The sequence below is a fragment of the Chiloscyllium plagiosum genome, unplaced genomic scaffold, assembly GCF_037043375.1.
Source record: "Chiloscyllium plagiosum isolate Xiang-an unplaced genomic scaffold, Cpla_swu_hap1 HiC_scaffold_25, whole genome shotgun sequence".
NCBI classification, from domain to species: Eukaryota; Metazoa; Chordata; class Chondrichthyes; order Orectolobiformes; family Hemiscylliidae; genus Chiloscyllium; species Chiloscyllium plagiosum.
Genome location: NW_028270163.1, coordinates 47,472,195 through 47,488,521, shown reverse-complemented (window position 1 = coordinate 47,488,521; position 16,327 = coordinate 47,472,195). Strand labels below are relative to the sequence as shown.

Sequence of the window (16,327 nt, the reverse complement as noted above, 5' to 3'; positions counted from 1 at the left end):
TTGGTGGGTTAGACATATTAAAAACCCCAAATGGGGTTTTGGGGAAAAGGTGGGGATGGGTCAGGGTGTGTGCTCTTCAGGTCAGTGAAGACTCACTGGGCTGAATGGCCTCATTTTGCACTGTGGGGATTCTACATCAGGGATCAAATCAGAGAGATACTTTAAATTCTTATATACTGTTAGCATATAATATAAGCTGTTCATCTCTAATTTCTCTTCAGCAAATGGGAATGAGTTGCCTTTGAGGGCAGCTGCAGTTTTGTTTAGGTGTAGGCTGATCAGTGTGCTGCTGGGCAAGGATGGTTGAGATTTAGAGGGGAACTTGCAATGGTTGTGTTTCCAAGTCTGCTGTTTTTGTCTAATTGAAAGAGGTCATGGGTTTCGAAAGTGCTGCAGTACATGTTGTAGATGGTACATAATGCTGCCACTGTGCATCGATGGTGGAGAAAGCGAATGTTGAAGTGCTGTATGGGGTGTCGATTTGACTGGGCTTATTTGTGCTGGATTGTGTTGAGCTTCTCGAGTGCTGTTAGAATCACACACCCAGACACATACAGGTTTTTCCATCATGTCTTCTGGATGATGGACAGGTTTTGCAGAGTCAAGAAAGTGAGTTACTTATGGTAGAATTCCCATATTCTTATCTTCTCTTGTTGCCACAATATTCAAATGGCTAGTACAGTTCAGCTTCTTGTCAATGTCAATCCTAGAAGGATGATGGGGGGATGGGGGAGGGGGGGTTCAATTACAGTAATGCCATTGAAAATCATGGGGAGATGGTTGGATTCTCTGTTGTTGAAAATTACTATGGCTTGGAATTTATTTGGCATGAAAGGTATATGTCACATATCAGCCCAAGGATAAATATTGCAAACACAGAAATGGCAGGAAAATCTCAGAAGGTCTGACAGCAACTGTGGAGAGAAAGCAGCACTCTCTCTTCAGAACAAATGCATTAACATTGTCTCGTAATGTTGTTTCATATTGACACAGCTGCTTCCATATCTGAGGAATTGCAAATGATTGGAAACACTGAGCACTCGAACAAACATTCCCACTTCTGAACCTATGATCGATGAAGGGACATTGATGAAAAAGTTGTAATTGGTTGGGTCTTTGTTTTAGCAGCTTCCCGATACATGGGAGTCACTGAATCGGTTGAAGATATATATTTGTGATGTTAGGGACCCAAGGAGGATGTTGGGTTGGAGCATTCACGCATTCCAGCATCTGCACTAATTTGGTCCTATTTGGTATCAATCGTTACTCCCTTATTTAAAAAGGGAGGGATGGAGAAAAATGAGAACCATAGACTTGTTAGCCTTATATCCATAGTGGGGAAAATAGCTAGATGCTATTACAAACGATGGAATAAATGGACACTTGGATAATAATGATCTGCTGGAGCATAATCAGCATGAATCTGTGAATGGGAAACAGTGTTTGACAAATCTGTTGCAGTTTTTTGAGGATGTCACTGAGAAAATTGATAAAGGGGAATTGGTCAACCGGGCATACCTAGATATTCAGAAGGCTTTTCATGAACTTCCCTGCAGAGACCTGATATGCAAAATTAAAGTATAAAGGTTAGGGGTTCCACATCTTGAAAACTGAACATTTCCTAAAGGCTACACGTCACAGAAAAGGACTGTCAAATATCAGCAAAAAAATACAGTTTGAGCAAATAAGGATAAATGGGGTTGACACACAAAATTACTAAGAATTAACTGAATGGCAGACAGGCTCTGGGAAAGAATGGTCTATTTTGTGTTTCTGTTTCCTATTTAATATTTCAGATCAGTGACGTTTCAGATCAGTGATACCAATATCAACTCTTTCTCTCAAGAGACACAGTCTAATCTGATGGTACTTTAGCATTACCTGTCTTTATTTCGAAGTTCCAGCAAGCAAAGTATTTTGCTTTTCTATTTCCTACCTACACTCTATACATACTTACATTCACACACACATGTAAATTCATATTTTTATAACTTTACGTACCAGGTATGCACACAAACAGGCAAACAAACGTGTGCATACTATGAATTTGATACACACAAAGATAGACACACTCATGCTTGCACTTTCAAATTTACAAACATTACTCCACAAAAAAAATAATGCATCCCTCCTTTACACAGGATTCTTAACAGGAGTCAGAGTGACAGGTGAAGAGAAGAGCATGCCATTCTGTCTGGGAACCTAATTTCTTACTTAGGGACCCGACTGCCAACTAACTGAACAAGTCAATGTAACATCACAGGCAATGAAATGGTCTTGTCCACAGCTCATGGGGATACTGCGTACCGATTGATCTATTGTCACATAGTTGGTTTAAATAAAGGCCTACCTCTTGAACAAATATTTGACTTTTTTTCTGAAACTGACAACTGGAAGTCCATCGAGTCCAGCCCAGCAGTCTTCAGATTTAAACGTAGTGTCCCGAAGATCTGTGTTTGCTTGATTAGATGAAACACCAAATAAATGGAGAACAGGAATGGTTTGCACCCATTTCACGATTCCCTCTTCAATACAACTCAACATCATCTGCTTCAGAAATGTTTCAATTCTATATAAAAAAATTAAAACATGGAAATTCAGATTCACTTAAAATAGCACTATGATTAATACATCGTTGTGATATAGGGGACCACAGAAGATATCTTTAACATTTTCCATGCCACAGTGCATTGTCTTATTACATTGACTTGTACCATAATATTAACTACAGAGGGTTAGAAAACGAAGTCATACTTTTTCAGGAAAAGTAAAATTAACAGTAAATATAAACAGAAGTTTTATATGATGAGTAAAGTCAGGTGGGTGAAAACATACAAGGTATCCGCACAACATCTTACAGATCATCCATAGGAACAAATCACCATCTGAACTTGCTTAATTGGCTCTGGACACCTGAGGGCTAATATAAAATGGCTACATTAAGATCACATGTTGAAGAAATTTCTGGTGAAAGGTCACTGAAACTTTTTCTCTCCAGGGATGCCACCTGATCTGCTGAGCATCCCAGCAGTTTTGTATTTTTTCAGATCTCCAGCATCTGCAGTAGTTTGTTTTTGTATTAAGACTAGAGTCCAATGAACACTGTAGGAGTACATACCTAAAAATGAGGTGCCAACTTGGTGAAGTTACGGCGCAGTGGCTCAATGGTTAGCACTGCTGCCTCACAGCACGAGGGTCCCGGGTTCGATTCCAGCCTCAGGCACATTCTCCACGTCTGCATGGGTTTCCTCTGGATGCTCCAGTTTCCTCTCACAATCGGGCGGCACGGTGGCACTGTGGTTAGCTTGCTGCCTCACAGCGCCAGAGACCCGGGTTCAATTCCCGCCTCAGGCACATTCTCCCCGTGTCTGCGTGGGTTTCCTCCAGGTGCTCTGGTTTCCTCCCACAGTCCAAAAATGTGCAGGTTAGGTGAATTGGCCATGCTAAATTGCCCGTAGTGTTAGGTGAAGGAGTAAATGTAGGGAATGGGTCTGGGTGGGTTGTGCTTCGATTTTTTGGGGACGAAGGGCCTGTTTCCACACTGTAAGTAATATAATCTAATCCAAAGATGTGCAAGTTAGGTGAATTGGCCATGCTAAATGGCCCATACTGTTCAGGGATGTGTAGGTTAGGTGCATTAGTCAGGGATAAATGTAGAGTAATAGAGGAATGGGTCTGAGTGGACACTCTTCGGAGGGTCAGTGTAACTTGCTGGGCTGAAAGGCCTGTTGCCACACTGTATGGATTCTATTCTAATCTATACTTGCATGCCAAACAGCAGGAACAGCATGCAATAGACAGGACTAAACAAGTCTCAATAAAGGGACAAGATCTAAGCTCTGAAGTCGCGTCATATGGGTCATGAATGGATGGATGAATAAAGAGCTTACCGAGGCAGCTCCACAGATATTCCCATCTTCAATGAAGGGGAGCCCAGCACATCAACACAAACAACAGGATAAAAATGTTACAGTCATCTTCAGCCAGAAGTGAAGAGTGAATGATTCATCTTGCCTTTTCCTGAGGTCACCAGCATCATAAATGCTAGGTTTTCAACCAGTTCACTCCAAATTATATCAAGAAATTGTGAAAGGCTCTGAAAACAGCAAAGGTTATTGGCCCTAACAACATTCTGGCAATAGTACTGAAGTACTGGACAAAAGAACTGAATTGCATAGCTAAGATGAGAATGATTGCCTTTGATATTGAGGTAGCTTTCAAACAACGATGGCATCAAAGGACTGTAGCAAAACTAGAATCAATGGGAATCAGAGGAAAACTCCCTACTGACTGGACTCCAAATAGCCTAGAGGAAGATATTTGTCAGTGTTGGAGGTCAATCACGTCAGCGCCAGGATATCACTGCAAAATTTTCTTATGAGAATATCCTAGGCCGAACCATCTGCTTCCTCAATGACCTTCCTCCATCATATGATTAGAAGTACGCAGGTTCACTGATGACTGCACAATGTTCAGTACTATTCCTCAGATAATGAAGCAGCCTGTGTCCATTTGCAGCAAGACCCAGACAGCATCCAGGCATGGGTGACAAATGGCAACTAACATTTGCACAATGGCCAGGCAATGATCATCTCCAATAAGAGAGATGTACCCATTGTCCTTTGATATCCAATGGCATTACTATTGCTGAATACCCAACCATCAGCAACCTGCATGCAACCCCTGACCAGAACTGTGCTGGACCAAACACATAAATGTTATGGCTACAAAAACAGATCACAGGTTAGGAATTCTGCAACGATTAGATCACCATCTGATCCCCAATATCTGTCCATAATCTTAATGTCACAAAATAGGATTGTGATGGTACTATCCACTTGCCTGGATGACTGCAGCTCCAACACACAAGAAGCTTGACACTATGCAGAACAAAACATTAGCATCCCAACAGCAAAATCTAATATTCACTTCCTCCTTCAGTAATTCACAGCAGCAGTAGTGTGTTCAATCAAAAGAAGCACTGCAGTAACTCACCAAGGTTCCTTTCTCAGCACCTTCCAAATCCACAACCTCTACCACCTGGAAGGACAAGAATACTAGAAGCATCGCCACAATGTTCCCTTCAGCTTATACACCACTCTGACCTGGAACTATATTGCGGCTCCTTCATTATCATGAGGTCAAAATCCTAAAACTCCCTCCCTAACAATACTGTGGATTGTTCCTATGCCAGAGGCCTGTAGCATAAACGCAGCTTATCACCACCTTCTCCAAGGCAATTTTGGATGGGCATAAAATGCTGGCCTAACCTGTGATGCCTATGTAAGAGATTCCATGAAACCATATTCATGAAATATTTCTTTTCAATTTGCGACCTGCAAAAATAGCATAGTTTTCTTACAGAAACAAAGGATTGCACATCCTCTATTATGTTAAACAGACCAAAGAGAATCAAAGCTTTATGTGCCACCATGGCACAGGAAAGACATGTTTGCAAATCATTGAATACTTTTGTTCTATTTACATAGTTCTTACCTTTCCCCAAAATGGAAGCTTTCTTTAAGTGTCTCGAATTCCTTGGAAAGAGTATTCGCTGAATTTTGTTGAACGCAGAGAAGATCACAGACGGTACATAAATCTGATCTTTCTACTTCAAGTTTATAAATGCCAGCCAGGTACAGGAATAGTACTCCCTTTCGTAGACGGTTTTGCACAGAACTTGCCTCAGATTTTGAAGCTTGATTTTCTGGACACTTCATCCTTTCTTTCAAAACCTTTAATAGGAGACCCTTAACCTAAACAACAAACATAACAGAATCTAAATTTTCAACATCATCTCTAGTCAGTATGGATAGAAAACAAAAACATGTATTTGAATAAGCATCAGAGTCATACTATAGAAGCAATTCCATTTGAATTAGAGCATCAGACTTTCTTTTTGGTTCAGTTTAAAAGTATTTTACATACTTCCAAAATATCCTCTTTTTTGTTTTCCTTCAAGGATGGTCTGATTTTCTTTTTGTAATATGGAAATAACACAAAGACACAACAAAGTGAAACATTCATCTGGCTTAAATAAACCACCCATATATTGCCGTTGAGTGAGTCAGGGGCTGATTATGCCTTTCAAGGGATTAGATAAATTCATTGATTTAGGATGAAAGTAAGTCAAATAGCATTGTTGTTGAAATAATTCTGGGATTTTTGCTGAGGCTTTGGAGATTGAACTTTGAGTAACATCAAATATTTAACTTATTTTCTTTTCCCATCCTAAAGTTGAAAATATGAAATAAGGTGGCATTTGAGATGAACCAACTGGAAGTGGAAGCAATATGTAACAGCAGCATAAAGTAATGAGCTTGACCTGTATTTGGGAATATTCTTCTAATTTGAAAGGACATGAGGATGGTTTTGGTTCTGGTAAACAACACAGAATTTGGCAGTTGCAGATTTTCTTTTTATCTGGCATCACTATTGAGAGGGAACCTGTATATTGCCAGACTAGAAAGGGGAATTGGTGATAGAACTGATATTTGATTCATTGGTAGATTCTGACTTTTCAGGGGTCAAAGATCAAAGAAGGATATATATTAGATTCCCTACAGTGTGGAAACAGGCCCTTCGGCCCAACCAGTCCACACCGACCCTCCGAAGAGCAATCCACCCAGACCCATTTCCCTTTGTCAAATGCGCAAGAATTTGTCAAAGGGAGAATGTGCAAACTCTACACAGTCACCTGAGGCTAGAATCGAACCTGGGACCCTGGTGCTGTGAGGCAGCAATGCTAACCACTGAGCCACCGTGCAGCACAAGAACAGGCCCTGCGGCCCTCTAACACATCTGCCTTTCCATACTAAAACCATATCTCTCTAATGCCTTCCTATTCATTATTCATCCAGGTGCTTCTTGAATGCTGCTACTCTGTCCGCTTCCACCACCTCCTCTAACAACGTGTTCCAGGCACTCCACACTATTTATGTGAAAAATGCCTCACACATCTCTTTTAAACTTTCCCCCTCGTACCTTGAACCTGTGCCTTCTAGTAACTGACCCCTCTATCCATGGAAAAAGCCTCATACTTTCCACTCTGTCCAAGCTATTCACAATCTTACAATCAACCTCCTGCGTTCCAGTGAAAACAAACCTAGTTTAACCCCAACTCTCTTTGTAGCTAAAATCCCACACACCAGGCAACATCTTGGTAAACCTTTCCCGGACCCCCTCCAAAGCATCCACACCCTTCTGGTCGTGTGGTGACCAGAACTGTACACAATATTCCAAGCATGGCCTAACTAAAGTTTTGTAAAGTTGCAGCATACCTTGTCTATCCTTATACTAAGTAACCCTTCCAATGAAGGCAAAATTGCCATAAGCCTGTTCGACTACCTTAACTATCTGTGCTGCCACCTTCAGTGATAATGTGGACCTGCACACCAAGATCCCTCTGCATATTAATCTGCCTAAGGGTTCTGCCATTCACTGTATAATTTTTCCACCTGTACTTGATATTCTAAAATACATCACCTCACATTTGCCTGAGTTAAACTCCTTCTACCATTTTTCTGCCCATGTCTCCAATTGATCTACATCCTGCTGTTTCCTCTGACAATCCTCCTCACTATCCACAACTCCACCAATCCTTGTATCATCTGCAAACTTACTAATTAAACCAGCTACGTTTTTTAAGAGCAACGTGGCTTAGAAACTCGAAATTCCTTTCCGTGAGATCATCCTCCACCAATTCCTTCTCTTTGGTGAATATGGACTCAAAGTATTTGTTAAGAACCTCACCTACCTATTCTGGCTCCACATATAGATTCCTTCCTTTGTCCTTGAGTGGGCCAACCTTTTCCCTGGTTGCCCTCTTGGTTTTTGTAAAAAGCCTTGGGATTCTCTTTAATCCAATTTGCTAACAACTCTTCATGACCCCTTTTAGCCCTTCTAATTCCTTGTTTAAGTTATTTCCTACTTTCTTTATATATTTCAAGGGTTTCATCACTTCCCATCTTCCTAGATGATACAAATGCTTCCTTTTTTTTCTGATGAGATCATAACATCCCTGGTCATATAAGGTTCACATAACTTGCCAAATCTATCCTTTATTCTTGCAGGAATGTGCCGATCCTGAACTCTTATCAACTGCAGTTTGAAATATTTCCACATGTCCGATGTAAATTTACCCTCCAACAGCCACCTCCAATCAAAATTTTCCAGTTCCTGCCTAATATTGTTGTGGTTCACCTTCCCCCAATTTAACACCTTCACCTGATGATTGCTGTTATCCCTATCTGTGAGTATCTTAAAACTCATGGTATTATAGTCACTACTCTTTTCTACAACATACTGGGCAGAATCTTCCCAGCCCTGAACTGATGTGGGCATTAACAAGAAAGTTGGGAGAATTGATGGGTAGTGAGAAGCTTCACACTGCTGTTGAGAGTAAAAAAATCCCATTTTCCAAAAAAGGCTGAATGTCGAGAGGCCTATTTAAATGCATTAACATCCTCATTTATAATATATTTCAGTTCATTGATCAGCAGTTTGTCATTCTCCCATCCACCAAATAGAAACCAGAGAGTGACAATTCCCAATATTAAAATTAAAGCAGTAACCTAAGGATGCCAGGTTGCCATTTGCTTGTCTGGACCTTCATCAATCACCAACATCTAAGGGCTTGCTTCAAGGGCCAAAATAACAGTCTATTTATGCTATTATTCGGTCCATAGTTTATAAATGTTATAAAATGTGCCTGGTTTTGATGATTTGATATCAGAGTTGCTCCTACTTAGTAATTTAAATCTAACATTCTATCAAGTGTATAATAGACAAATGAAGAAATTAAATGATCATCCAAGTGATACCAATGCCTGGAGAAAAAGTACAAAAACAGTGTTGAGAGTACAACGTAACAACGTATCATGCCATATACAAATACAATTAGCTATCTTCAGAAGGATGTGTCAGAAAAGAGGTCAAAATTCTGTGATTTTTTAAGTAAACTAAAAAGAATGGTAACTTTTTTTAATGAAAACGTTTCCATGCTAAGATTTCATGTTTAAAAAAAATGTTTCAAACACAAACTAATTTCTGTGTATAAATGTACAATGTATACATTCTGAATTAAACAGATCTTCAACACCACTTGATAATTCTACTCACTTCTTTCTCACCAATCAAAAGGGCAGACCAAAAAACTGGTCGGTTTTCAAAGACCATAGGACGCTCATAAACTTCATAGAATTGCTGCAATTGACTCAGAAAACTCTTCAAATTTTTCTCATTCCACGTTGAAAGAATGTCAAACATTGACTCCAGCAAGACTTCCCCAGCTATTAGTTTGCCTTTCCTTACATCAGTTTTTTTACCAATGTTCAACCAATTCCTAACAGAGGCTTTGATACCTCCTTCAGGGGCTGCACAGATGATATCATCATACTGATGCCATTCTGAATAAATATAAAAACAATATTTTAGAAGTGAAATACATAAAAGTACCAAAAATGCAAAAGGCTCTCTCAGGCCCTCGCTTCAATTGTTTATCTATTTTTCTTTTTAAATGATGCAATGCCTTGCCTAAATCTATTTGGATTTTTCATAGAACTCATAGAAACCCTAGAGTGTGGAAGCAGACCATTCAACTCTGAAGAGCATCCCACCTAGACTCAGTCTCCTACCCTATTCCCCCACATTTCCCATGGCAATCCACCTAGCCTGCACATCCCTGGACACTGTGGGCAATTTAACATGGCTAATCCACTTAGCCTGAACATCCCTGGGCGTTATGGGCAATTTAGCAAAGCCAAACCACCTAACCTGCACATCTCTGGAAAGAAACCACAGCACCTAGAAGAAACCCACGCAGACACAGGGAAAATGTACAAACTCCACGCACATTGTCACCTGAAGGTGGTATTGAACTCATGTTCCTGCCGCTGTGAGGGGGCAATGTTAACCACTGAGCCACCATGCCACTGTGAGGTGAGGGTGTAACTAGCAAAGCAGATCAGGGAAGATTAACTGGTTTCATATATTTGATTTTGTAATTGGCATTCAATATAGCGTCACACAAGACATTGTTACACAAAATCAAAATTTATGAGATTAACTTAGAAAAGCTAAAGTATTGGTTAATGAAAAGAAAGCAGGAATAAATGAGCAAACTTTGAGCTGCAGTTAGAGGATGGTGGGATCTCAGCCATTTGCAATCTGTATAAAATGACTTGGATGAAGAAACAGCATATTATGCAGTCAGGTTTGCTCATAACATAAAACCAGGTGGGAAAGTTAAGGATGAGGTAAGCAAACTTAGACTACAGACAGACAAGGACAGGTTAAATGAGTAGGCAACAAAGTAGCAGATACATTAAGTGGAGAATGTGAAATTATCCACTTGGCCAAATTTTGTTTTAAAATTGAGAGATTCTAATGACTGTTGGTTTGCAGTATTCGTGAAAATTTGTAGCTCAGGTTGCTTGCTTGCTCGCAGAGCTGGTGAGATTGCTCACAGACGCTTCATCACCATTCTAGGTAACACCATCAGTGCACCTCCGCTGAAGCACTAGCATCTGTCTCACTTGCTATTCATTTGTCTGGGTCTGCTGGGGTTGTGTCATTTCCAGTTCTGTTGCTGGTTCTGTTTCTTAGTGGTTGGTACATGGAATCCAACCCTACATGTTTGTTCATCGAGTTCCAGGTTGAGTGCCAGGCTTCCAGGAATTCCCACGCATGTCTCTGTTTGGCTTGTCCTAAGATGGATACGTAGTTTCCATAGTTTCACTCCCAGGAACACCAAAATAAACATATCGACAGGAATTCCGGAACTCCATTAACAAATGTGTAGAGTTGGATTCCATACATTAACGCTTAGAAACAGAATCAGCAACAAAACCGGAAATGTCACCACCAACCACAGCAGACCCTGACAAATAAATAGGAAGCATGTCAGAACACCAAAGCTTCACCAGAGGCACACTGACAATGTTACCTCAAATGGTGACGAAGCATCTGCGAGCAACTTTACCAGCTCAGCAAGCCAGTCAACAACCTCGACTGTTGGAAAGCTAAGGGATTAAACTTATGCACCAATGAAAGTTAGCATTCAGGCACAGCAAGCATTAGGAAAGCAAACGTCAGCCTTTAATGTAATTCAATTAAAATATATCTTTATTTATTGCTGAGATGTCAGCATTGTTGACATTCACTGACAATTATTAAAGAAATCATACAATTACATTAATTAATTCCTTCATGGCAGGAGGTAGAGGGTGCCAGTCAAACATTGTTTTTGTCACTGGAAGCCTGTGTCCAGAGGTGTACTACAGGATTCGATGCTCGCTTTCTTGCTGTGTGTAGTATACATCAAATGAAAGTATACAAGATGACAGAGGTGGAGGCATTGTAGGCAACTTATAGGCTCAGCCCAGGGGTCATCCTTTCCGTCCACTTCTCTTTGTTTTCCATTCCTAATTATTTTTGTCTTTTTTTAAAATCTACGTTGGCTTGTGGAGAGAGTGGTCGCGCCGTGACAGCTAAAGGCCTTGAGCAGGACAGCCAGCAGACCGGTGTGCAGCAGGATTGTCAGCAGTCACAGGACCGGAGCAGAGCAGAATAGCCAGCAGCTGGCAGACCAGGGCCAAGCAGGACAGCCAGCAGTTGGTAGGCCCGAGCTGAGTGGGGCGGCCAGTGGTTGCAGGGCCAGTATGAAGCGGGATAGCCAGCGGTTGGTGGGCCAGAGCCAAGTGGGACAGCCAGAGGTCAGTAGGCCCAAGCCGAGCAAAGCGGCCTGTGGTCACATGCCAGCGGGTTGGGGACCTGGAGGGGTTGGCCAGCAGACTGGGGACGAGTGCAGTCAGCCCGTCACAGATCTCAAACCCGGCAGTGGGGGAAGAGCGAGACCATGGGTGGAAAGCCCATGGTGTGGAGAGACTGCAGGCTACAGAAGGACTGTAATGTTTACCTTTTAAGTTTATTTCTTTATGGTCCTTATTTTTACTATGAAGAACTGTAATGTAGAACTTTTAGCTTTTCTCTTTATTTCTCTATTTTTGTACCTTAAGATTGTACCCAGGTACTTTGCACCAAAGATGGTGGTTTGAGTGGCAACACTGTACACGTCTCACTGCACTCCTTTACTTTAGTACATATGACAATGAACCTAATTCTAACAAACCTAATTTTAACTTTAATGATCGAGCCATGAATATAGGAGGCTTGATCAGCAAGTTCATACTTATGTGGTGATCTTGTGATATCAAGATCAGTGCCAGTCAGATGGGCAAAACAGTAATAGATGTAGTTTAATCCTGAAAAGTGTGAGGTCATGCATTTTGGGAGGAGTAACAAGGCAAGGGAGTACACAATGAATGGAAGGAATAAGGAATTTACTGATAATTAGACAGATCTTGGTGTGCATGTCCATAGAACCATGAAGGCAACTGAGCAGGTGGACAAAATGATTAATGAACTACTTACCTTTATTAGTTGATGCATTGATTACAAGAGCAGGGATCATGATGAAGCTGGACAAGACATCGGTTAGGGTACAGCTGGAGTACTGGGTGCAGTTCTGGTCCCCACATTATAGGAAGGATGCAGTTGCACTGGAGAACATATGGGAGAGATGTTCCCAGACTGGAATGTTTCAGCTATAAAGGCTATATAGGTTGGGGCTGTATTCCATACAGTTGAGTAGGCTGAGGGGGAACCTCATTTCGGTCTGCAAAATTTTCAGGGGAATTTTGAGGGGGATAGATAGAATACAAAGAAACATTTTCCTTTACTGGAGGGATTAGTAACCTGGGGTCATAGAATTACGGTAAGGGACAGGAGACTTTAGAGAGGATTTAAGGGAAAATGTTTTCACACAGAGGGTGGTGGGAATCTAGAATCCACTACCTGAAAGGGTGGTAGAAAAGGGGAATCTTCACAACATTTAAGTAATATTTGTGACTTGAAATGGTTTACAATTTTGAATACCTCTACCAAATCTCCCTTTAATCTCTCTATGAAATGTTTTTCTAGCATCGAGACACTGCATGCAAGCAAAATATTTTAACTCTGGTAACACTTTAGCAAGTATGCCATCAGTCTAGTCACATGGATGAAAACTAAGTAGGTCCGTTTCCTTAGATGATTCTTCCAGCACTAATAATTCAACTAAATTATAGATTAAAGTCTTGATTGTAAATGACATAGTGATGGCTTATTTACGCAGCTTGTGTTCTGCCCTTGCAGGGATAACACATTAGATCCAACAATTTGAGATAAGCTGAATACTGGAATATTTGTAAGATTCCCTCAATTGTGCTCAATCTGGCTGACGCTGAAACATATCTCACACTAAAACAAGTATGTATAAAGTCATAGAAATGGTCAGCATGGAAACAGATCCTTCTGTCCAACTCATCCATGTCGATCCTAAACTAATATAGTCCCATTTTCCCACTTGGCCCATATCCCTCTAAACCCTTCCTATTTATACATCCATCCAGTTGCTTTTTAAATGTTATAATCGTACCAGCCGCCACCACTTCCTCTGACAGCTCATTCCATACATGTATGGAATGCATGAAAAGTTGCCCCTTAGGTCCCTTTTAAATCTTTCCTTTCTCACCTTAAACCTATTCCCTCTAGTTTTGGACACCGCCACCCCAGGGAAAATAACTTGTCTATTTACCCTATGCATGCCTCTCATGATTTTACAAACCTCTATAAGGTCACCTGTCAGCATCCAATGCTCCAGGGAAAACAGCTCCAGCCTATTCAGCCTCTTCCTGTAGCTCAAACCCTCCAACCATGACAATATCCTTGTAAATCTTTTCTGAACCCTTTCAAGTTTCACAAAGAGCAGTACAGTGGCTCAGTGGTTAACATTGCCACCTCACACACCAGGGACCCAGGTTCAATTCCAGCATCGGGTGACTGTCTGTGTGGAGTTTGCATGTTCTCCTCGTTTATGCGTGTGCTTCCTCCATGTGCTCCGTTTTCCTCCCACAATTCAAAGATGTGCAGGTTAGGTGAATTGACCATGCTAAATTGACCAGAGTGTTCGGGGATATGGAGGTTAAGTGCATTAGTCAGGAGAAATGTAAAGTAATAGTGTAGGGGAATGGGTCTGGATGGGATACTCTTCAGAGGTGTGGTCTGGACTTGTTGGGCCAAATGGCCTGCTTCCACACTGTAAGGATTCTATATAACATCCTTCTGATAGAAGGGAAACTAGAATTACATACAATATTCCAAAAATGGCCTAACCAATGTCCTGTTCAGTGGCAACATGAATTCCCAACTTCTATACTTGTTGCTCTGACCAATAAAGGGAAGCATACCAAACGCCCTCTTCACTATCCTATCTACCTGTAACTCCACTTTCAAGGAACTATAAACCTGCATTTCAAGCATTTATTCATTTTTATAATAACAGAACATATTCATTCTATTTAAATAAAACGTATGGCACACATGCTTTTGACAATAACATTTCTTCCTATTTTTCATCTGAAACTAAAATCACATGCTGGTTATGACTACAATATTATGTGGAAATAAAAATGGCAATTTAAAATCTGAACTGTTTATGGAACCAGCAGTAAAACAGGCCAGTAGTGCATAGCTACATACCTCCTTCAAAAACCAAGTCTGGTTTAATATGTAAACAACGATTAATGATACACCCATCAGGTGTATCCCACTTGTAAATCAGTTCAAACTCAACTTTATCACCCTGTGTTTTATGGACTGCATATTTATAAGGAAATTGTTTTCCAACTATAGTTTTGGGAGCAAACAGACGTCCTTCGATTAAGTAACCATGTTCTTTCAAGTTCCTGTTAAAGAAGAAACAAATAATACAGATCATTCACTTATCTGAACAAGTCTTATATGGATGAATTATGTAGATCTCTATTGATCACCTAAGTGTAATTATTCTACATTAAGGAATGTGATCGAACCTTACCCTGGAGAGTAAAAGTGTTGTATTACATAAAAGTTTGCAGAATGAAACAAGAGCTCCAGATGTTTTGCCCCAAAGTATTATTCAAAAGAAATCTGTCAACCACTATTTTAAAATCTACAATAAATATAGTAAAGGGAATTCTAAATTTTATCATTTTTGTGTGTAAAGGTGTTTCTGAATTCCTATTTTAAAAAGTCTGGTTATAACTTTGAGATCCTGCCCCCAGCCTGGACTCCTTGTCCAAAGGAAATAGTTTCTCACTTTTCTGGAGCTGTTGTGTGTCAGTGAAAACTCTTGATCCTTTTTATGGTTTGGGGGGGGGGGAGAAGAAGAAGCGAATTACAAACACTGTATATACTTGCGTATACACAAATTTTAAAGACTATTTTAAAGGTTCAAATTAGGGGATCGACTAATACACGGGCACAAGTTTTGAGGGACTGAAATTCATGCTGCAGTTCAAAATACATATTATTAGCAAAAGTCAATTTGATCGCACAACTAATCCCGGGTAAAGTAGAAAAACACAGTGATTACAGTAAAGGTCATTACCAGATAAAAGCAAGAGAAAAGTATGTAGCTAATATATCTCATTTTTATTCGGATATAATGGCACAATTAAAATGATTAACTTTATACTGTCATTAATTTTTAGATGTATAGTGAACAAAGTACCATAAGTACCAACAGACTTAGTACTGGTCTGAATGAATGAATGAATCAAAACATGTTGTAGTAAACCAAGACCGGTAAGTAGAGTCAAGAATGAATGAATAGAGACGCAATATAGTAAAGAAAAAGCTATGAGTAGAGTTACCGGTTTGAATGAAAGAATGCGATTATGTTTAAGTGGTTAATGGGAACATGCAATTTCCTTCCTAAGAGGTTTATAATGTGATATAGTAGGGACAACTTATACACGAGATATATGGAAAGTACAAGATACATGAAATCGACCTATACATGAGTGTTTACGGTATTATGTTTGGCCGACTTAAGTGTTGGGAAAGTATCTTTAACTTGGATTAAAACGGAGGAATGAAGACTATCACGTGACCTGTACTGAATTCCATCTGACAACAAGTATAATAGATTTATTTTTGTTTATCTTAGATTACTTTGCAATCCAACATGGTAAATAATGGGGCCTCATGGTTTGTTACAGACTTCTGGAACTTAATTCATGAAGCTTAAGGGAAATACTAATAGTTCCGAAATGAAACCTTTTAGTTTCCCTTTTACTTTGAGTTTTGGGCAGTCTTGGGAGGTCTACGGAGTAGGATGGCTGTGTGGACCAGTGCTCCTGAAAAGGGAAAGGTGTGTAGTGAACAAGGTAACTTTAGGATGAAGAAATTGTGTTAGTCCCAAAGCAGAAGTATTAGCATAAAACCTGAAGAGATTAATTAAAGT

General features: G+C 40.2%; 1 protein-coding gene across 3 annotated transcripts in view; it reads right to left on the bottom strand.

Moving 5' to 3' along the window:
* LOC122562231 (E3 ubiquitin-protein ligase rnf213-alpha-like) overlaps positions 1-16,327 on the bottom strand; it is a 192,820-nt gene that overhangs the window by 134,250 nt on the left and 42,243 nt on the right. For 2 of the 3 annotated variants that reach the window (XM_043714953.2, XM_088000700.1), the window contains 4 exons: positions 14,581-14,786; positions 9,121-9,407; positions 5,497-5,756; positions 2,351-2,569 (listed from right to left, as the gene is read on the bottom strand). In XM_043714953.2, coding sequence (XP_043570888.2) covers positions 2,351-2,569; positions 5,497-5,756; positions 9,121-9,407; positions 14,581-14,786 — 972 coding nt within the window. Of the gene's footprint in view, positions 1-2,350; positions 2,570-5,496; positions 5,757-9,120; positions 9,408-14,580; positions 14,787-16,327 lie in introns of those variants that run through there. The other variant, XM_088000701.1, reaches the window with a different exon arrangement.